At 45.6% G+C, this 22274-nt stretch overlaps 1 protein-coding gene across 2 annotated transcripts; it reads left to right on the forward strand.

Annotated features, from left to right (window-relative positions):
* The first annotated feature begins 13851 nt into the window (after positions 1-13851).
* TMEM213 (transmembrane protein 213) lies at positions 13852-21253 on the forward strand. 2 transcript variants are annotated; one of them, XM_025379799.1, is made up of 3 exons: positions 13852-13997; positions 17340-17411; positions 18950-21253. In XM_025379799.1, the coding sequence occupies exons 1-3, from the start codon at positions 13916-13918 to the stop codon at positions 19117-19119; spliced, it is 324 nt and encodes a 107-aa protein (XP_025235584.1). In that variant the 5' UTR covers positions 13852-13915; the 3' UTR covers positions 19120-21253. The 2 variants fall into 2 exon arrangements, with proteins under 2 accessions (XP_025235584.1, XP_025235583.1); XM_025379798.1 differs by lacking the exon at positions 18950-21253 and having other exon boundaries at positions 17340-17824.
* The last annotated feature ends 1021 nt before the right edge of the window (positions 21254-22274 follow it).

Consider the following 22274-nt stretch of genomic DNA (forward strand, 5'->3'; position numbering starts at 1 on the left):
GATTCAAGTGATTCTCCTGCTTCAGCCTCTTGAGTAGCTAGGACTACAGGTGCGCACCACCACGCCTGGCTAATTTTTTTGTACTTTTTTTTAGTAGAGACAGGGTTTCACCATGTTAGCCAGGCTGGTCTCGAACTCCTGATCTCAAGCAATCCACCTGCCTCGGCCTCCCAAAGTTCTGGGATTACAGGTGTGAGCCAAGCTGAATACTTCTTCACTGTTGGCCAGGCACTGACTCTGCCACCCACCATCCTTTACAATATGCACTCATAAAGTGCTTGAGACAGAAAAGAATGATTTGAGGTTGCTAAAAAAAAAAAGAGGGAATGGCATTCATCTTCCTCCATTGTATGCACACACACACACACACACGAACACACACATGTGCAACTGAATGCAATTCATTGATAGTAAGGTCCAAGAGTTCATGAATCAGCACACTGAGATAAAATCTACGGATGCTGGAACCAGGATCGTCCCTGCCATGCACATTTCCACTTTCTCCTGGCCACGACTTTTTCCAGGAATGTGTCTCAGTGCTCACAGCTGCCGTCCAATGTCAGTGGGGCATTCCCTGCTGTTCTACCACTTTCTGTCTTCTAGATCACGTCCTAGGACACAGAGCCCTCCCAGTGGCTCTCAGACAGCTCCACTCTCCTCTACTCTCTGCTCCTCCCCACACCCCTCAGCACACGACCACCTCATTCCTTAGGAGAAGATCTTCCTCCACCACGGAGCCCTCCAGCTTCCCTCTTCTCCACCTCAGTGTACCTTGGCTGTGTCTCTCTCCTCTTCAGAGCAAACCTGCTTTACATTCCTTTCATTCCTGTCTTCACTTGCCACATCATGGAGGAACTGGAAATGAGATTTAGGAAAATGAAGTTTTATCATAAAGAGAACAGAATGGGCTGAGCACGAAGGCTCATACCTGTAATCCCAACACTTTGGGAGGCCGAGGTGGGAGGACTGCTTGAGCCCAGGAGTCTGAAACCACCCTGGGCAACATAGCAAGACTCTGTCTCTACAAGCTGGGCTTTGTGGCATGCACCTATAGTCTCAGCTACTCAGGAGGTTGAGGTTGGAGGATCGCTTGAGCCAGGGAGGTCGAGGCTGCAGTGAATGAAGATTGCACCACTGCAGTCCAGCCTGGGCGACAGAGTGAGACCTTGTCTCAGGAAAAAAAAAAAAAAAAAAAGAGAGATAACAGAATGCCCTGAAGTTTATCATGGATGGATTTTTTTACCTACAGCCTAAGATTGAGAGAGAGGGATTCTGCCTATGTCGCCCAGGCTGGTCTCAAACCCCTGGGCTCAAACAACCCTCCCACCTCGGCCTCCCAAAGTGCTGGGATTACAGGCATGAGCCACCATACCCAGCCCTAGCCTAAGTTCTTCACTTGGGAGCACCTCTTCAGTTATTTGCCTTTTCCATAATATTTACTCTCAATTACACAAGTAAGTTTCTTACCAAGATTTCCACCTCCACTTTCTAAAAAAGAAAAAAATAATAATTTAAATGTACTAGCTTGTTTCTCTTCTTTCTCCATTTAATATCCTGCATTGACTACAGAGTCATAGAAATCTACCACTGGAAGAAACTTCGAGATCATCTGATTCAGTCTCCTTACTTTAGAGATGAGAAAATAGAACTCCAGGGAGCGGATGCGATTTGCCTAAGGTCCCACAGGTAACTGGTGGCAGAGCTGGAAGCAGAACTGAAGGCTCTGCATTTCAGGGTCTTTTCATGCCATCGCAGTAGCTTTCCACTTGTTTCTTACAGGACTTAACACCCCTTTGTGTTAGGAGCTATACATAGCAAAACCCCTTCTGGGCATCATGTATCCCCTCTGCAGAGTCCTGCGGACCCCAGAGAAAAGTCTCCCCACAAAGGATGGAAGGCATAATTCCCCCAGACTTTTCCCCTTGTGTTCCCCTCCTAGAAAGTCGCATCGACACCAAGGTTACATGACTTCTCCAAGGTCACACTCCAAGTAACAACATGAAAACTGGAATCCAGGACTCTTGACTCAGGACTCTTATGTTCCCAACCAACCAACCAACCAACCTAGACGCAGCTTGGACAAGAGAAGGTGAGGAGCTAGGCATGGTAGTGCATACCTGTAGCCCGAGCTACTAAGGAGGCTGAGGTGGGAGGATCACTTGAGCCCAGGAGTTCATGGCCATAATACACTGTGATTGTTCGAGGCCATAATACACTGTGAGCCCAGGAGTTCGAGGCCATAATACCTGTGAATACCCACTGTACTCCAACCTACGCAACATAGCAAGACCCTGTCTCTAAATAAATACATAAGTAAAATGAAACATATGGACAAAGCATTTTCAAAAAAGAAAAAAGAGGCCAGGCGCAGTGACTCACACCTGTAATCCTAGCATTTCCAGAGGCTGAGATGGGAGGATGGCTTACGCCCAGGAGTTCGAGACTAGCCTGGGTAACGGAGCAAGACCTCATCTCTACTGAAATAAAAAATATTATCTGGGTGTGGTGGTACATGCTTGTAGTCCCAGCTACTCAGGAGGTTGAGGCAGGAGGATGGCTTGAGCCCCAGGAGGCTGAGGCAGGAGGATGGCTTGAGTCTCAGGAGGCTGAGGCAGGAGGATGGCTTGAGCCCCAGGAGGTGGAGGCTACAGTGAGTTGTGATCGCACCACTGCACTCCAGCCTGGACAATAGAGTGAGATTCTGTCTTAAAAAAGGAAAAAGAAAAAAAGAGAAAGAGAATGAAGGAAAGTTGTAGAAGAGTCCAGAAAACACAGTGAGAGAGAGGTCTTCGGATGCTGGGAAGACAGATCCAAACAATCATTGACTTGACTGTCTGGTTCCTTTCAGTTGTTCGTGAACAAACTGGAGAAGAAAAATTGGTGGAATATTTATCACAAACCTGCAGCTTATTTCCAAAAACTTTAGCTTAAAGTTACTCTTTCAGAACAAACATATCTGTTTATTAAACAAAAGACGAATCTGACCACAGGCTCAGATTGTTGTGCCAACAGAAATATTTTGCACAAATGATAAGACTATTTGTAGAGAACCAGAAATTGCCAATCATAGAGTTGAGAGCTGAAAATCCCTCCCTTCCAACTGTTTATTAACTTCACCTTAAAATGCCCTTACCTGTTTGATGCTAATAACTCACAAACTTTTCTATCCAGGCTAGCTCTGTTGCTATCCCATAGAAGAGCTGGCTGTCTTAAAAATTAGTAAGAAACAAGTCCCTTGAGGCATTTAAGCAGAAGTCCAACTAACAATCTTAAGAAGCAGGACAGGTCAAATGCAGCTATACCAAACTCTATAATGTGCTACTTTCTTTATAGGAAAGTGATATGGTTTGGCTGTGTCCCCGCCCAAATGTGATCTTGAATTGTAGCTCCCATAATCCCCACTTGTCATGGGAGGGACCCGGTGGGAGGTAATTGAATCATGGGGGCGGGTCTTTCCCGTGCTGTTCTCATAATAGGAAATGAGTCTGACAAGATCTGATGGCTTGATAAATGGGAGTTTCCCTGCACATGCTCTCCTGTCTGCCACCATGTAAGATGTGCCTTTGCTTCTCCTTTGCCTTCTGCCATGATTGTCAGGCCTCCCCAGCCATGTGGAACTGTGAGTTCATTAAACCTCTTTTCTTTACAAATTACTCAGTCTCGGGTATGTCTTTATTAGCAGCGTGGGGAGAACAGATTATTACAGAGGGCATTCTTCGAGGTTAAGGATTGGCCCAGATGGTCTCTGAGGTCCTTTTCCAACACTGAGATTCTAATTGCAATCCGATGTTATATCCTGTGTCTTCTTTCTTGTCTTCTTTGTGTCCTGACCATTCATGGATATGTCTGCACATTCCGTTGTGACCATGAGCACTCCAAGAGCAGAGGCTATGATAGGTGATAGGCAGTAATCTGCACCATGGGAAACTTAAAGCTTAAGTTTTTTTGTTTTGTTTTTTGTTTTTCTTTTTCAGACAGAGTCTTGCTCTGTTGTCCAGGCTGGAGTGCAGTGGTGGGATCTCGGCTTACTGCAAATTCCGCCTCCTGGGTTCAAGCGATTCTTCTGCCTCACCCTCCTGAGTAGCTGGGATTACAGGTGCCCACCATCATGCCTGGCTAGTTTTTGTATTTTTAGTAGAGATGGGGTTTTACCATATTGGCCAGGCTGGTCTTGAACTCCTGATCTCAAGTGATCCACCCACCTCAACCTTCCAAAGTGCTAGGATTACAGGCGTGAGCCACCATGCCTGGCCAGCTTGTTTTTTGTTTGTTTGTTTGTTCGTTTGTTTTTTATGGAAAAGAAGATTCCCTGATATTGAACATTTTCCCCAGGTAATGGTACAGATATGTAAAATCTATCTGCTTCATTGTGACTATATTGCTTTCCTGTGAGATAATATTTAAGAATGTTTTAACTTAGGCTGGGTACAGTGGCTCACACCTGTAATCCCAGCACTTTAAGAGGCCGAGGGAGGTGGATCACCTGAGGTTGGGAGTTTGAGACCAGCCTGACCAACATGGAGAAATCCATCTCTACTAAAAATACAAAATTAGCTGGGCATGGTGGCACATGCCTGTGATCCCAGCTACTCGGGAGGCTGAGGCAGGAGAATTGCTTGAACCTGGGAAGCAGGGGTTGCGGTAAGCCGGGATCATGCCATTGCACTCCTGCTTGGGCAACAAGAGCAAAACTCCATTTCAAACAACAACAACAACAACAACAAAAATTAGCTGGGCATAATGGCGGGTGCCTGTAATCCCAGCTACTCAGGAGGCTGAGGCACCAGAATCACTTGAACCCGGGAGGCAGAGGTTGCAGTGAGCCTAGATTGTGCCACTGCACTCCAGCCTGGGTGACACAGCAAGACTCTGTCTCAAAAAAAAAGCATTAACTTGATTTTATTTCTTGATCATAAAAATAATATACACATTCATTATTTTAACATGGAAACACAAAAAAGTATTAAAAACAAAATTAAAACCCCCCAAAATAGTACATCCTAGATATGACCACTACTAACATTTTGAGAGGATTCATTCCAAACATTTTTCATTGTATATGTGTATGTATTACAAAACTGCAGTTATACTGACATAAAGATCTATATCCTGCTTTTTCTGTTTTGTATACTATGGCAAATGTTTTCCCAAGTAATTAAATGTTACCCAAGAATGTTTTTTGGTGGTGTTGCTGCTGTTGTTTTTTGAGATGGAGTCTTGCTCTGTAACCCAGGCTGGAGAGCGGTGGCATGATCTCGGCTCACTGCAACCTCTGCCTCTTGGGTTCAAGCGATTCTCCTGCCTCAGCCTCCTGAGTAGCTGGGATTACAGGCACACACCGCCAGGTCTGGCTAATTTTTGTATTTTTAGTAGAGATGGGGTTTTGCCATGTTGGCCAGGCTGGTCTCGAACTCCTGACCTCAGGTGATCAGCCCACCTTGGCCTTCCAAAATGCTGGGATTATAGGTGTGAGCCACCATACCCGGTCCCAAAAACAGTTTTAATAGCTACGCTTTATTTCATTATAAGCTGCTTCCAAGCTTTCACTTTTACAAACACTGTAATATTGAGATGGAGAACTTTGCATATGCATTTTTGTGCTCATCTTTGGTATTTCCTTGGGGATAAAATTTCTAAAGGGCTACACCACAGAAGGAAAAGTTTCCAAAATAAACTGACACACATCATCTCAATTCCTGAGACTGGAATGACATGATAGCAGATTTTTGTTGCCCCTAAGCACTCAATTAAAGCAACAACAACAAAAATCATGTCTACAGGAAGAAAGCATTATTCTAGGTCTCAGGTTATTTCTATAAACAATAGTGTGTAACTGCAATTTTGCCCACAATAAAAAATAACCAGGTATGCAAAGAAACATGACCACATGAATGAAAACAGCAGAAATAATAGACAATGGAAATAAATGAATGGGAGAAGAATGGCAAAGACTGAGGTTATCAGACACAGATTTTAAAGGAATTACATCCCCTCCGTTTATGAAGATGAAAAACAGGACTGAATAGTTCGGCAGAGAAAAAATATAAAAAAGAACAGAGTGGAAATTCTGGAACTAAAACTAAGATAATCGAAATTAAGAACCCAATGGGTAGTTATAAAACAGGATTAGATACAGATGACAAGAGATTTAATAAAAGATTAGGCAGAAGGCAATATCCAGAGCAAAACACAGGAAAACAAAAAGATAAAGAATAAAGAAGAAAGTAAGAGAATTACAGGATGGATTGGAAAGATCTAACCTATGTGTAATCAGTCACAAAAAGAGAGGAGACAATGATTCACAAGTTGTATTTGATGGCTGAGAAGTTTTCAAAATTTATTAATAACATCAAGCTGCATATCCAGTTACCTACAAACCCCAAAGAGGACAAAAAAGGAATCCATACTTGAGCACATCAGAGTAAAACTGCTGAAAACCAAAGGCAAAGAAAATTTTAAAAACTGCCAAAGAAATAAAATAGGCAAATGATCTGCAAGGGAGCGCTGGTGAGGTGGACAGTTATCAACAGAAAGAATGGTAGTCAAAAGAAATGAAATGTTATCTTTAAAGCACTGAATGAAAATATCTGCCAGACTTACATTTTGTACCCAATGAAGGTAATTTCCAAGAATGAAAGAAGAATAAAAACATATCCAGACAAACAAAACAACATGTTAATCGCTCCACTGAGGGAATACTAAATGGTATTCTTCAAAGAGAAGGAAATGATCGCAGATGGAAGACCAGACATGTAAAAATAAATTAAGAACAATAAACTGGTAAATATGTAAATAAATTTAATAAATTTCACTCATATATTCACTTGGAAAATAATAATAATAATGACTTACTGAGTTAAAAAGTATGTGTATAACATACATACATGACTATAATGGTATAAAAATCAGGAGTGGATAGGCTGGGTGCGGTGGCTCACGCCTGTAATCCCAGCACTTTGGGAGGCCGAGGCAGGCAGATCACGAGGTCAGGAGATCGAGACCATCCTGGCTAACATGATGAAATCCCATCTCTACTAAAAATACAAAAAAAAAATTAGCCGAGTGTGGTGGCTGGCGCCTGTAGTTCCAGCTACTCCGGAGGCTGAGGCAGGAGAATGGTGAGAACCCAGGAGGCGGAGCTTGCAGTGAGCTGAGATTGCGCCACTGCACTCCAGACTGGGCGATAGAGTGAGACTCCATTTCAAAAAAAAATCAGGAGTGGATAAATAGAGCTAAAGTTCTGAGGTCTTCATATTATCTATGAAGGTGGTAAAAGTGTCAATTAATATTAGACTTTGATATGTTAAGAATGCACTTGTGAGAACATATCTTCCGGGTAACTTGGATCTATGCTCCTGGGTCGCAGAATAAAATAATCTTAAAAAACAACAAAAAAGGAATGTATGTCGTAATCTCTACAAAATGGAATAACAAAACAACTCAATCCAAAAGTAGTAAGAAGAAAGAGAAAAGGAACATAAGCTAGATGGGAAGAGTAGAGAGCACTTGATAAGATGATAGATTAATTGATTTGTTTTTAAATTTTAGAGACAGGGTCTCACTCTGCCACCCAGTCTGGAGCATAGTGACTCCATCATGACTCCCTGCCATCTCGGACCTCCTGGGCTCAAGCAATCCTCCTATCTCAGCCTCCTGAGTAGCTGGGACCACAGGCTTGCATCACCAAACTCAGGTGTTTTGTTTGTTTGTTTGTTTGTTAGCAACAGAGTTTCACTATGTGGCCCAGGCTGGTCTCACTCCTGGCCTCGAGAATTCCTCCCATCTCGACCTCCCAAAGTGTTGGGATGACAAGTCTAAGCCACTGGCCCAGCCAGTAGAATGATAGATTTAAGCCTAAACATGTCAGTAAATACATCGAATGTAAATAGATTAAGTGGCCAAATTGAAGACAAAAATTGTCAGACTGGGCTTTTTTTAAAAAAAAAAAATTCAATACTAGATTTTCTTATAAGATATGTATCTGAAACATAGCACAGGGTTTTAGAAAAGTTGAAAGTAATATGACGGGAAAATGATTTAGCATGCCAAAAAACAAAAACAAAAAAAAAAAAACAAAAGAAAGCTGCTTGTAGGCAATTGTAATATCCTTCATCTATCCTTCATCTCTCCTTTTTTTTTTTTTTTTTTGAGATGGAGTCTCTCTGCGTCTCTTTGGGGTTTGTAGGTAATTGGATATGGAGCTTGATGTTATTAGTAAGTTTTGAAAACTTCTCAGCCATCAAATACAACTTGTGAATCATTCTTTCCTCTCTTTTTGTGACTGATTACACATAGGTTAGATCTTTCCACTCCATCCTGTAATTCTCTTACTTTCTTCTTTCTCTTTTTGTTTTCCTGTGTTTTACTCTGGATATTGCCTTCTGCCCAATCAAAGATGGAGCAGAAGGCAATATCCAGCGTAAAACACAGGAAAACAAATATCAGACAAAGTAAAGTTTATGGCAAAGAGCATTACTAGAGATCAAGAAGGCCAGGCGCAGTGGCTCACACCTATAATCCCAGCACCTTGGGAGGCTGAAACGGGTAAATCACCTGAGGTCAGGAGTTCAAGACCAGCCTGGCCAACATGGTGAAACCCCTGTCTCTACCAAAAATACAAAAATTACCCAGGTGTGGTGGCACACGCCTATAATCCCAGCTACTCGGGAGACTGAAGAAGGAGAATTGCTTACACCTGGGAGGTGGAGGTTGCAGTGAGCCGAGATCGCGCCACTGCACTCCAGCCTGGGCGACAGAGAGAGACTCCATCTCAAAAAAAAAAAAAAAAAAAAAAAAGAGAGAGAGAGAGAGAGGAGGGATATTACAAAATGATTTTTTAAAAGAAGGTTCAATTTGCCAGGAAGGTGTCAAAATTCTGTATTTGTTTGTACCTCAGTTACAGCCTCAAATATTTAATGCAAAAGTTGACAAAACTACACAAAACTACAGGGAAGAAAGAAACCCACAATCATCTCTGTATTCAATAGAATAATTAGACCAAATTTTTAAAAGACAGGAAAAATATAGATGTTCTGAACCACACAATTAGCACTCTCGATCTAATGGATTACCCAGAACACTGACCCCACGACTACATTCTTTTCAAGACAAAAATTGGTCATATGGTGTCTTTTAAATAACATCAAAAAATAGAAATCATCAAAGTATATTCGCAGATCCCAGTGCAACTAAGCTAAAAATCAATAACAAAAAGATAACTAGAAAACCTCCGTATGTTTGGAAATTAAGAAATATACTTCAGAGAATATGGGAGGGAATAAGATACAGAACCCAGGTGGAAGGTTGCTTTTGCCAAGAGGAAGGACCCCCTTTTTGTTAACCTCCGCATGTCTGGACCATAGCTGCACCGCCTCCCAGTGCAGTTTTGAACAAGCTGAATTAATCATTCTGGGAAGTGTTCAAAAATGAGTCCAAATGGTGGACTCCAGGACTTCCTTGCTGACTTTCTTACTTTGATCAGCTAACTCTATGGCATGATCTTAACAGTTGTAGTTCTCAAGGTTCCCTAAAAGGGAACTTCTTGTTCTCTCCAAGTTACAGACCCATCACTGAGGGGCAGGGAATGAGGTTAACTCCTCCACAAACTAAGTGCTGCTCAGGTCCACATCTAGATGTTTCGGTCCCACAAGCACCCAGAGCCTGACATTATTTTGTAAAAACAGATCCTGACAGAGCCAGGAGCAAGAAGAGCCGTCAACCCCATCTCTGTGAGGGAGCTGGGGCTCGGCAGGCACAGGCTTGGGTAGGGCCACAATGCTCCTCTGAATGGATTTTGGGTTAACCAGAGACGAAAAACTCAAGTTCAAGGTCAGAGGTCTTTTCCCAAGATGGACAGGTGGCAAACGGGCCTATCAGAATCACAAGAGAAGCTTCACGAACATGAAATATTCTTCCCTGGGCCATTCCAGGCCACAGACTACAGGTTTTCCATCTTTCAGCCCTGAAAACTCTCTGCCTACTTCTTTTCTTTTTCACATGAAATCTTATCAGGGTTAACAGGTGAAACTGGAAGCAGTGAGAGCCCTGGAATCCCACTTTCTTAGCTACCCCCGCTCTCCAGCCACCACTATGGCGCCTGGCCACAGATATCCTGAACTTTTAAAAGAGTATGTGTAACCAAGTACCTATTTCAACCAAAAAAAAAAAAAAGTCTTGAGAGAGTCTAGCTTTGAGTAAGGCAACTTCCTGGTACACGCTCCAAAGTAAACCTGATGCAAAATGTATGAGTGAGGAAACGGGCCACATAGAGTTATTAATTGCAGACCTGCTAAAAACAGCGAATACTGGTGACACTCGTAAAGTAAAAAGTGGCCACACACACACAGCCCTTTCTTTGGGGTTAACAGTTATCAGTGGCCAGTCCAGCCCACCCTTTTTTTTTTTTGAGACGGAGTCTCGCTCTGTTGCCAAGGCTGGAGTGCAGTGGCGCAATCACGGTTCACTACAACCTCCATCTCCCCGGTTCAAGTGATTCTCCTACCTCAGTCTCCCAAGTAGCTGGGATTACAGGCATGCACCACCATGCCTGTCTAATATTTCTGTATTTTTTTAGTAGAGGCGGGATTTTACCATGTTGGTCAGGTTGGTCTTGAACTCTTGAACTCAAATGATCCACCTGCCTCAGCTTCCCAAAGTGCTGGGATTACAGGCATGAGCCATCACGCCTGACCTAGCCTATACTATTTTGGAATAACAAAGTTCTTCCATCTGTAGATAGAACGTTTGTCCTACAAACAGCTCATCTAAAACAGTCTGACATCACATAACAATGATAAAATAGGGAGGGAGGGCCAACCCATGATCCCCTCCTCCACATCCACTGCCTCCCAGAAAAGCTTTCCCTGATGTGACTTGATAGGATGGTCTCAGCTGAGGCTGCGGATGCTGTTCAATCCACCCAAACAACAGCCCCAGGCAGGACATCTTACATGTTTGTATACCCCAGGTTCCGACTCCACAGGAGGGACGGGCTCTGCTCACGTCAAAAACAATAAAATGCACCCAGCCTCCCACATTCAATTGTTTCCGTTTAAACATTTCAAATGAACTGTATCACTCTGCTTTTCAAACAATTATTTATTTTGCCCAGTTTTTGGTTGTTCAAATTTTTGTTTGTTTGTTTGGGGACAGAGTCTCACTGTGTCACCCAGGCTGGAGTGCAGTGGTGCCATCTCAGCTCACCACAGCCTTGACCTCCTGGGCTCAAGTGATCCTCCCCACTCAGCCTCCTGAGTAGCTGAGACTACAGGTGCACACTACCATACCCAACTAATTTTTTGTGGTTTTTTTTGTAGAGGCAGGGTCTTACTATGTGGTGCAGGCTGGTCTTGAACTCCCTGGCTCAAGTGATCCTCCCATCTCGGCCTCCCAAAGTGCTAGGATGACAGGCATGTGCCAATATGCCTGGTCTGTTGTTCGAATTTTGGATCCAAGAATATTTTCTCAGGTCTCAAACATTTTTGAGATCCTTGAAAATCTTGGTGATTCCATGCATTGCTGTTATCCCTAGTACCCATCGGATAAATCAGTCCTGCCCTGTGAAGCTCACTGCAGGGTTTACTTGTGAGGAAAACATTGAGGACAGCGTTTGTTCTACTAAGCAGTGTCCTCTCTGTGTGAACCTTGAGTTCCTTGAGCACAAGGGCTGTGTGGTCTTTCTCACCCCCAGGTCCCCACACCAAGAGCCTGGCCTGGCATGCAACTGTTTAATGTTCAACTAGTGGTAATGCCTAAACTGGACTTCTGTGCGCTGCCTGAAAATCACCCTTCCTAGGGCATGTTGACCCCATTCCCCAATCCAGGAACACAGGCCACCACTCTTTTATATCTTTGAGCAAATTAGAAAAAAAAAAAAAAATGCCTCCCCTGGGCTGTTACACTCCACTAGGAAATCCTTCCCTGGGGCTTACTCACGCCTTCCACGTCTTTCCACAGAGTTGGAGTCCACCCCTCACACTTACCAGGCCCACACATGTGCAGGAACACATCCACACACGGCAGGCTGTGTGCACACAGACGATTCCCTCGCCTTTATAGGTGCTATTCCTTTGACTTGAAAATCCCATCAATTCTAATCTGCACATACAAACTTCAGCGCCCAGCCCAAATATCACTTTCTTTGTGATTCCTCCCCCTACACCTCTCAGGCAGATTGCATCGAGTCCTCCTTTTTATTCCCATCACGGTGGAAGGTACCCCTATTTGAGTCTTGCCAGGTTGCATCAAATTTCTTTCTTCCAGGTTTGGTTCCCTGCTGAACTGTGTTCTCAAGGGGAAGAACCGTGTCTCAGTCATCTCAGTCTCCAATGCCTAGGATGAGACCTCTTTTTTTTTTTTTTGAGACAGAGCCTTGCTCTGTCGCCTAGGCTGGAGTGCAGTGGTGCGATCTCGGCTCACTGCAAGCTCCGCCTCCCGGGTTCACGCCATTCTCCTGCCTCAGCCTCCCGAGTAGCTGGGACTACAGGCGCCCGCCACCACGCCCGGCTAATTTTTTGTATTTTTAGTAGAGACGGGGTTTCACCACGTTAGCCAGGATGGTCTCGATCTCCTGACCTCGTGATCTGCCTGCCTTGGCCTCCCAAAGTGCTGGGATTGCAGGCTTGAGCCACCGCGCCCAGCCAAGACCTTTTTTATACATGGTGGGTTTTCAAAAAATGTTTTAGACTGAATGCAGAACTCGAGTCAAGTGACTCCTCAGCTCAAAATCTCTACAGAACCTTCCCCTTTGCTTCCTGACTTTGTTTCAAACTCCTCCACCAGGCACACGGAAGCTCAGTCCACAGCTCTCCGCTAGCCTCCCCACCTCACCTGCGTGGGCTCACCTGGGCTTCCAGGTGCTGCTGGTACAGCCCACCTCTGACACCTCCTTACCTCTGCGTCTTTACTCATCTGTCCCTCTACCTACAGTGCCATCTTCCCCTCTCCCCCCTGTCAAAATTCTAGCCATCCTTCAAGGCCCGAGCCAAATGCCATTTTCTTTCTCTCTTCCCTTCCCAACCCTCCCCTCCCCTCCCCTCCCCTCCTTTTCCTTTCCTTTCCATTCTTTTTTGAGACAGAGTCTCCCTCTATCACCCAGGCTGGAATGCAGGGGCAGGATCTCAGCTTACTGCAACCTTTGTCTTCCAGGTTCAAGCGATTTTCCTGCCTCAGCTTCCTGAGTAGCTGGGACTATAGGCATGCACCACCACACCTGGCTAATTTTTGTACTTTTGTTAGAGATGGGGTTTCACCATGTTGGCCAGGCTGGTCTTGAACTCCTGACTTCAAGTGATCCACCTGCCTCCGCCTCCCAGAGTGCTGGGATTACAGGGTGAGCCCTCATGCCCAACCTCCAATGCCATTTTCTTCTTGAAGCGTCCCACCAGCAGATGTGACCTCCACTGCTGAAACCCACAGTGCTTTATCCTTCCCAAGCCATTCCCCGAACACTGCTCAGAGGTTGAAGGATGTGTGTTTGTCATTAACACACTTCGAGAGCAGGTATCTCCTGACTTCAGCATAGTGCAATCAGTGCACACAGTAGGTGCTCAGTGAATTTGGACCAAATGGAATTGAGCATCCATGCTACACCTGCAGATGGGAGAGGCAGCAAACTTATGTCCCAAGAACCAACATGACACAGATCTCTCTTATCCTCCCGTGTTTTCTCAATAAGGACAAAATTTGTGCTCAGGGGAGAAGGGCATAGCGTGCCCCTCCCTTCCTTCCTCAGCCAACAGTTTGGCTTCCCTTCTAGAGAGGTGAGAGAAGGTGTGACAGGCCAAGTTTCCTTTGCTCCACCCCGTCGTGTTTCCCCCAAACACCCAGCGAAAGTTCACGTCTGGCAGAGTTGCTTTCCAGCTCCTGCAGGCTGGAGTCGGCTCACCTGCAGTAGGCACTCAGCACAGCTTCCAGCATGCAGAGCGTCCCCACTGCCACCCGGGCCACCTTGATCCTCGGCCTGGCCTTTGTCTCCCTCCACTCGGCTTGCTCGGCAGGTAGCGTTATGAGCTTTATTCGTGGCCAGGCTGGGAAGGGGGAGGGAAGGAGGGAAAAGAGAGGTGGGAGGGAAAGGAGGAGGAGGAGGGGGAAGATTCTTTGGCCAGGGTTGGTCCTGCACAAAGGAAGGAGGAAACAGAACTTTCTCATCTGAAGGATTAGGCAGGGGGTGGGAGGTGGGGCTGGGGTGGGGGTGGTCTTAGGTTGGCCTAAGACAGAGATCAGGTACTCAATTCCTCATCTAGGGCAGGAGCAGTCACCTCTCTTGGCCTTTGCCACACAGAAAGGAAAAAGTTGTTTGCTGGAGTCTCACCCATCAGAGGACCAAAATGACATCTCTTGGTCCGCTGTGTCCTGAAGGCTCCTTCTCAGCCCCCTGAGCTCTCGTGCTTTGCAATCCTCTCCGTGCACATTTGTGTCTGACCTTCCCTTTCCTAAGTCCTCTGTCCCTCTCTGTCCCCTGTACTTTCTCTGCGACTTTCACAGAACCTGACTGTCAGGAGGGCTGCCATTCACTGTCTCCCACCCTCCTGCCTCCCTGGGCACTGGAAATGTGGGTTATCTCCCTATTTTCCTACAGAGGCTGGAAGGCTGATCTACACCCGCTGCCTTGCCCTGCCAGGCCGGGGTCTGCAACTCATGACAGAGGGACCTTGGTTACCATCTCATGCTCCTGGCTTTGATCTTGTTCTCAGCCACCTCAGAACACCACCACATTTTCTATGCCCTGCAACACTCTCCCGCTCCCAAAACCAACCCTGCACCCCAAAGTCCTGTATCTGCCCCTCTCATCCTCAGACTCTCTTCTGCAGCCACTGCCAGGGGTGTTGGTGTTGAGGTTCAAGACGTGCGCTCTTGAGCCGCTGAGCCTGAACCCAACTCCATCTTCCATGACTCACTAGCTATGCGACCTCAAGCAAATTACTTTCCCTCTCTATGCCCAGTTTCCTCCTTTATCTCACGGGGACCATCATAGTGCTTGTCAAGAGGTATTGATATAATTTCATGTAAAGAACTTAGAAATAGCCCATAGAAAATTAGCCAGGTGTGGTGGCGGGCGCCTGTAGCCCCAGCTACTCAGGAGGCTGAGGCAGGATAATGGCGTGAACCCGGGAGGCAGAGCTTGCATTGAGCTGAGATCGGGCCACTGCACTCCAGCCTGGGCGAAAGAGCAAGACTTCATCTCAAAAAAAAAAACAAAAACAAAAAAACAATAACAACAACAAAAGAAATAGCCCATAGAACGCACACAGTGAATGTCAGCAATTATGGTAAGCACATTCATTTTATTTTCCAGCTTCACCCCTCCCCAAATTAGAGTGCTGAGTTTCTTTCAACTCACTCTGACAGTGTCTTGCTTGTGATGGGAGCTGAAAATCAGAAGACAAGTTTAACTGCACTGAATTGTTGGGTCTTCCCAGCAGCTTTTCCTGTGGAATAGCCCCAAGTGGGCCAGTCCCTCCCTCGCTTCTGGCTCTGCTTATAAGGGAGGAGGGTGATGTTTAAATTCTTAGGAATTTTCACCGGGGCTATTCCATTTGAACCACAGAAAATTACTGATATCGAACAATTTTGACCTATAACAATGGTAATTTCATAAGCTTGAACCTAACCCTAGCATTCAGCCAACTAGGGTTTTTTTCCACTCACTTTGGAAGAGGACAACTTCCATTCTAGGTGTAGAGGTGAGATGAAAGTCAAGGCCAAGGAAGTTATTTGAGTCATAAGGAAAATTAGAATAGTGAGGAATCAGTTTCTCCAAAACAAATAAAGACCAGGCTCTAAGCCATTTAGCTGTAAATAATTTACAGTAACAGATTGCATCGAGGCAATTACTATACTTTAAGCAGGACATTGGAGTGGCTTGGGGGTTGGGTGGCATAAAATTAGTCTCAGCAGCAATTTCATGGTTTTAGCTAAACAGCAGGTTTCTTCTTAACTCGTCCTGCTGTGTGACAACACGCACCTTTGAAGGACACGCTGACCCATAGTCAGGGGAGCCTTGAGAGTTTCCACACCCACCACCTTTTTTTTTTTTTCCTTTTTGCATTCCCAAAGAAGCAGAATGAACAGTAATATAATTTCTAGGAAGGTTCTTCCAATCCATCTCTTGGTTTCCATCTACCTAGGTCAGCATTAACACTGTCTAATAATAGAACTTACACTGAGGGTGGAAACGTCCCATGTCCGAATGGTGCTTCCAATATGGTAGCCACTATTCACACGTGGCAGTGGAACCCTTGGCATGTGTCTAATGTAACCAAGAAGCTGAGTTTTTTACTGAATTTAATTGTAATAAATTTAAACAACCACAAGTGGCTAGTGGCTGCCGTATTGAACAGTATGAACTTAGAGGTCATCTCTCTTCTTATCGTCAGTTATGGACAGGAACCTGGATGCCTCAGATCCCTAACCCAATCCCACACCCCAAGCCAACAGGACTTTAAGAGTTCATGCTGAAGTCCTTTTCATCTTTCCACTCCTTGCTCACGAATCAATCTATGTGCTGCGTATTCCGGCAATCTCTGGGCTTGCTTGTATGATGTTTAATTTTCTTTGACAGCCATCATTCTGGAGGCTGGAAGTCCAAGATCAAGGTGTTGATGGCTTGATTTCTCCTGAGGCCTCCCTACTTGGGTTGCAGATAGATGCCTTCTACTGGGTCCTCACGTGGACTTTTCTCTGTGCATGTATGCTGCTGATGTTTCTTCTTCTTCTTCTTTTTTTTTTTAGACGGAGTTTCGCTCTTGTCACCCAGGCTGGAGTGCAATGGTGTGATCTCAGCTCACTGCAACCTCCGCCTCCCGGGTTCAAGCGATTCTGCTGCCTCAGCCTCCCAAGTAGCTGGGATTACAGGCATGCACCACCACGCCCAGCTAATTTTTGTATCTTTAGTAGAGATGGGGTTTCACCATGTTGGCCAGGCTGGTCTTGAACTCCTGACCTCAGGTGATCTGCCCACCTCAGCCTCCCAAAGTGTTAGGATTACAGGTATGAATCACTGCACCCGGCCTCTTCCTCGTCTTCTAAGGACCCTGCCATATTGGATTAGGGCCCACCCACAGGACTTCATTTAAGCTTAACTGCGTCTTTGAAGGCCCCATCTTCAAATACAATCACACTGTGGGTTAGGACTTCAACATATGAAACTGGGGAGAGGGGAACATAATTCGGTCCATAACAGGGAGTTAGCTGGTTGCAGAAAGCCTCAATATGCCCATGCTGGAGCTTCTATAATACTTTTATAATACTCACTACTGATTTACAAAGAAGATTTCAAAATCTATGCCTGGGAATGGCTTTTGCTGGTGCCTGAGACTATCTCCCATCTTTTCTTCCAGAAGCAAGCAGCAGCAACAGCTCAACCTTGACCGCTCACCACCCAGACCCTGGGACCCTGGAGCTGTGCCTCAGTAAGCTTCTCCTGCCAACTGCTCTAACCCCAGAACTGGCCCCCGGCCTGGGAGGGAAACAAAGGCCTCCCCGCTTTCCGTTGGTTGGTGTCAAGTGGCCAAGGGCCTTCCTGGCCTTCCTGTGCACCAGTGTGGTTTGTCCCAGAACTATATGCAGAGCAGGTCTAAAAGGCTTTCTTGGCTCTGATCCCCATCTAGGTGCACAATCTTTGACACAGATCGCTTTAATGACCCATCCCAGGTCAGCAGCTAACAATGCCCTAGGTTCAAATGCTTGAAGAAGTTTGGAGGTGGAAAGGCCATAAAAAATCATCTAGTCCAACTTCCAGCCAATGCAAGAGCTTGGTTTTGCTATCCTTGACATACATATTTCTTCTTCTTCTATGCACGTTCTTCCTCTTCTTGCATACTTCTAGCCACAAGGCGCTCAGTAATCCATACAGTAACCACTATTATGCATGTCTAGCTAATAGAAAGTTTTGCAGCTGGGCACAGTGGCTCATGCCTATAATCCCAGCACTTTGGGAAGCCGAGGTGGGCAGATCGCCCGAGGTCGGGAGTTTGAGACTAGCCTGACCAACATGGTGAAACCCCGTCTCTACTAAAAATACAAAAAAATTATCAGGCAGGTCTCTACTAAAAATACAAAAAAATACAGGTGGTGGCATGCACCTGTAGTGCTAGCTACTAGGGAGGCTGAGACAGAAGAATTGCTTGAACCTGGGAGGCAGAGGTTGCAGTGAGCTGAGATTGCACCACTGCACTCCAGCCGGGACAACACAGTGAGACTCCTTCTCAAAAAGAAAAGAAGAACGTTTTCCTTTATTTTGTCTGGTTCCCTTTATCCTGCCCTCATTGAATGACCAAATGCATTAACTTGGGCACTTAAAAGGAAGGGTAGGCTGGGCGTGGGGGATAATGCCTGTAATCCCAGCACTTTGGGAGGCCGAGGCAGGTGGATCACTTGAGACCAGGAGTTCGAGACCAGCCTGGCCAACAGGGCGAAACCCCTTCTCTACTAAAAACACAAAACATTAGCCAGATGTGGTGGCACACACCTGTAATCCCAGCTACTTGGGAGGCTGAGGCAGGAGAATTGCTTGAACCCAGAAGGTGGAGGTTGCAGTGAGCCGAGATCATGCCACTGCACTCCAGCCTGGGCGACAGAGTGAGACTCTGTCTCAAAAAGAAAAAAAAAAAAAAAAAAGGAAGGGTATTAGGGAATAATACGTAGAGGTTAAGAGTACGGCTTCAGAGTCCTGCAGACTTGGTTTGAGTTCTCCTTCTTCCATCTTGTGACCTTGGGCAAGTTACAGCCTCAGTTTCTTCATGTAAAATGGGAATAAAAATTGCACCTGTCACTTTGTGAGGAAGGCATAAGCTAATGTGTAAAAGCACACAGCACAGTGCATGGCACGTAGTAGACCCACATCAGTGTCAGCTACCGCGCTGTGATTGTTCTGTTAATATTAATGGCAGAGAAGCCTGGGTGGGACTGGTGGTGCATGCCGTCGTCCTTACTCTCCCTTCCCCACCAGACGTGGACTTCTGCCCACAAGCAGCCCGGTGCTGCCGCGCAGGAGTGGACGAGTACGGCTGGATCGCGGCGGCTGTTGGCTGGAGCCTCTGGTTCCTCACCCTCATCCTGCTCTGTGTGGACAAACTGATGAAGCTGACTCCAGATGAGCTCAAGGACTTGCAAGCGTGAGACCCAGGCTCGGTGCACAAAACAGTGATCGCCACCAATTTGTGGCTAATGGGGAAGGGGAGTAGAGCTAACATGGTTTCTATTATTTAAGTCATTTTCACCTTTAAGCTTCAGTTACTTTTACAAGGGAAAGAAGAAAGAGCGGGAGAACCAAGTGAGGCAAGCCACTGCTGCCCTTGCATGCGGCTCCCAAGGGCCCCTGGGCCTTCTGAGCCCAGGTGACTCCTCTCTCAAGATAGTCCTTCTGGAATTTGTCCTGTTTTAACCTGTCTTCTAGGCACCAAGGGAGGTGCACAAGAAACTATAAGACTTAGTCTCATCGTCAACATGTTCAGAAACAAATGCATAACCTTCTCACCAAAACCAGGTCATTGGCTTCTCTCCCTGCTTCAGTCCCGGGCTTAACTGTCATTTCAGAATGTGAGAATCAGTCAGGTACGGTGGCTCATGCCTGTAATCCCAGCATTTTGGGAGGCAGAGGTGGGCAGATCACTCAAGGTCAGGAGTTCCAGATCAGCCTGGTCAACATGGTGAAACGCTGTCTCTACTAAAAGTACACAAATTAGCCAGGTGTGGGGGTGCACACCTGTAATCCCAGCTACTTGGGAGGCTGAGGCAGGAGAATCTCTTGAACCTGGGAGGCGGAGGTTGCAGTGAACCAAGATCATGCCACTGCACTCCAGCCTGGGGGACAGAGCAAGACTCTGTATCAAAAAAAAATGTGAGGATCGGTCGGGCGTGGTGGCTCATGCCTGTAATCCCAGCACTTTGAGAGACTGAGACAGGAGGATCACTTTAGCCCACAAATTCAAGACCAGCCTAGGCAAGATGGCGAGACCTTGTCTCTATTACAATTTTTTTTAAAGTTAAAAATAAAAAGGTGAGAATCCCCTTGACACTCCCACCATCTTCACCCACCTCGGGTCCTTCTCCGGCTCTCCTTCTGGCTTCATCCTGTCTTCCACGGCTCTCCTGTCCCACCCATTCTCCCCGCCGGTGCCCTAGGTCTGGCCTTCACTGCCTTCCCCTAGGGATATTGCATTCTGTCCTCACTGCCTTGAGGATCTTCCTCCCCAGCTCTTCACTTCCTATGGGCAGCTGCCAGGGTAGGAGCTGTCACCTCCTGCTGGCAACAGTCAGTAGTTCCTAAGGACTAAAACTTCTCAGCCCAGCATTCAGCTCTCTGTAGGAGTCCATCTGTCCCCCAGCACATGCAGGAGTAAGGACTCTGACTGGCCCACTCCTCATCCTGGTGTCTTCAGCTTCTATGCTGCCATTTTCTTGTCTGGGATGGCTGCTTCCCAGCTCCACCTCCAGAATCAAGGATATTCCTCCAAACCCAGCTTGAACGCTTGATCTGCCTGGAGCCTTCCTGGTCATCCTTGGGTGACCTGGAGCTGGTGCTCTTAGCGCACTTCTGTTCTGCCCTGATGTGCAGCTGTTGTGAATGGGCCCCTCCGTAGTTTATCCTTCCTCATCCCCCTGGGGCATAGTACCCTATGCAAGTTTGTCCAGCGAGTGCATGGGTGAATTAATGAATGAACGAACAAATGAGTCTTTGCCCTAGACGACTTAAGGTCCTCACTCGGCATTAGGAGCCTCCACTTTTCTCCAGATGGTTGAAATAACCAGTCTCTGAAGGAGCCAGTGGTTTGGTCACTGCTCTCTCAAATCACAGTCATTGTCACTTAGCGCGGAGAGTGGACGTTGCACATTACTGTGAACCCTTGCAGAGGAGGGGAGGGCAGGTTTATCAGAAGAAAGGACAAAATGACTCCTTATGAAGCAATTTCTGCCCTCTGTGAGAAAACATGTATTTAGATTAGACAAACTCTAGTCAAAATACAAAAAAGAAAAACAAAAGACCTCTGAAATAGGAACAATCTCTCGAAGAGGCAAATGACTCAAAACTGCTCAATTGCTCTTTCAGAAAATCTAAGTAAACTTCCCTGACAACAGAAACTGAAGAGGTTGCCTGGTTCATCTTGTAGTCTTCCAAAACAGCAGATAATTTCTGAATCTCAGATGTTCAATCAGTACAATGGGATGGATTTCTTGTTCCTAAGTGTTAAATGATCACATACATAAAAGCGTCTGAGCCTGAGCAACTAGTGAGTCCCTGTCTCTACAAAAATAAAAATAAAATAATTAGCCAGGCATGGTGGAGCACACTGATAGTCCCAGCTACTCAGGAGGCTGAGGTAGGCAGATCACTTGAGCTAGGGAGTTCAAGGCTGCAGTGAGCCATGTTCACGCCACTGCACTCCAGCCTGGGCAACAAAGTGAGACCCTATCTGGGAAAAAAAAAAAAAAAAAAAGTGTCTGCATAATGCCTGGTGCATTTTGTGGATAGACAATATGAGTATGTGTTCCATGTTTTTAGAAATTCAAAGGAAGAGTTTCCACAATATGTGATGGTTTATTTCCCAAGAGATGAAAAGATTCATTAAGGTGCATGCTTTGATTTAACATCTGCAAACATTTAAAAAATATAACAGTGTGTGACATAGCAGTGAGAGTACTATCTTTTTTTAAAAAGGGAAATTAAGATTTATTTCTGGCCTATGTGAACAGAAATAAGTCACTTTATCTCACTGGGCACCAATTTTCTATGTGGAAAAAGAAGAATTGGACCAAATTAGCAGTTTCAAGCTGAGCCGCAAAAGTTCACGGAGCCATTTCAGTCGCTTCATGGAATCGAAGTGAGCATGAGGCCCACTGTTCTTTCAACCTGAGCAGCTTGGCTCTTGTGTCATATATTAAACCTTGAGGTAGGGTTTTCTTTTTTTTTTTTTTTCTGCTTTAATATGTGAAGGATCAGGGCACCAGTTGGTATCTGAGGTGTCCTCCTGTCTGGGGAACCCCATAGATTCTTAGACTACCTTAAAGTGAAAAGTATGTGCAGTCTGACATCTCACATTAAAATGTAGGCATTTTGTCAATTGCTTTTCTTTCATGTACACAAGAGAAAGGATAGAATGAATCAATACAACCACTCTTTTCCTTGAGACTGTAAAGAAAATGGCTCTATAGTTTGATGGTTCTACTTCCAGGATGCCACCTCTCAGATTTATTCTCAACAGAAAATGTTTTGATTACAGCAGACCAGATCTTTATCTGTCAATAAGTTAAAAAAGGTAATCTGGGCTGGATGT

The sequence above is a fragment of the Theropithecus gelada genome, chromosome 3, assembly GCF_003255815.1.
Source record: "Theropithecus gelada isolate Dixy chromosome 3, Tgel_1.0, whole genome shotgun sequence".
NCBI classification, from domain to species: Eukaryota; Metazoa; Chordata; class Mammalia; order Primates; family Cercopithecidae; genus Theropithecus; species Theropithecus gelada.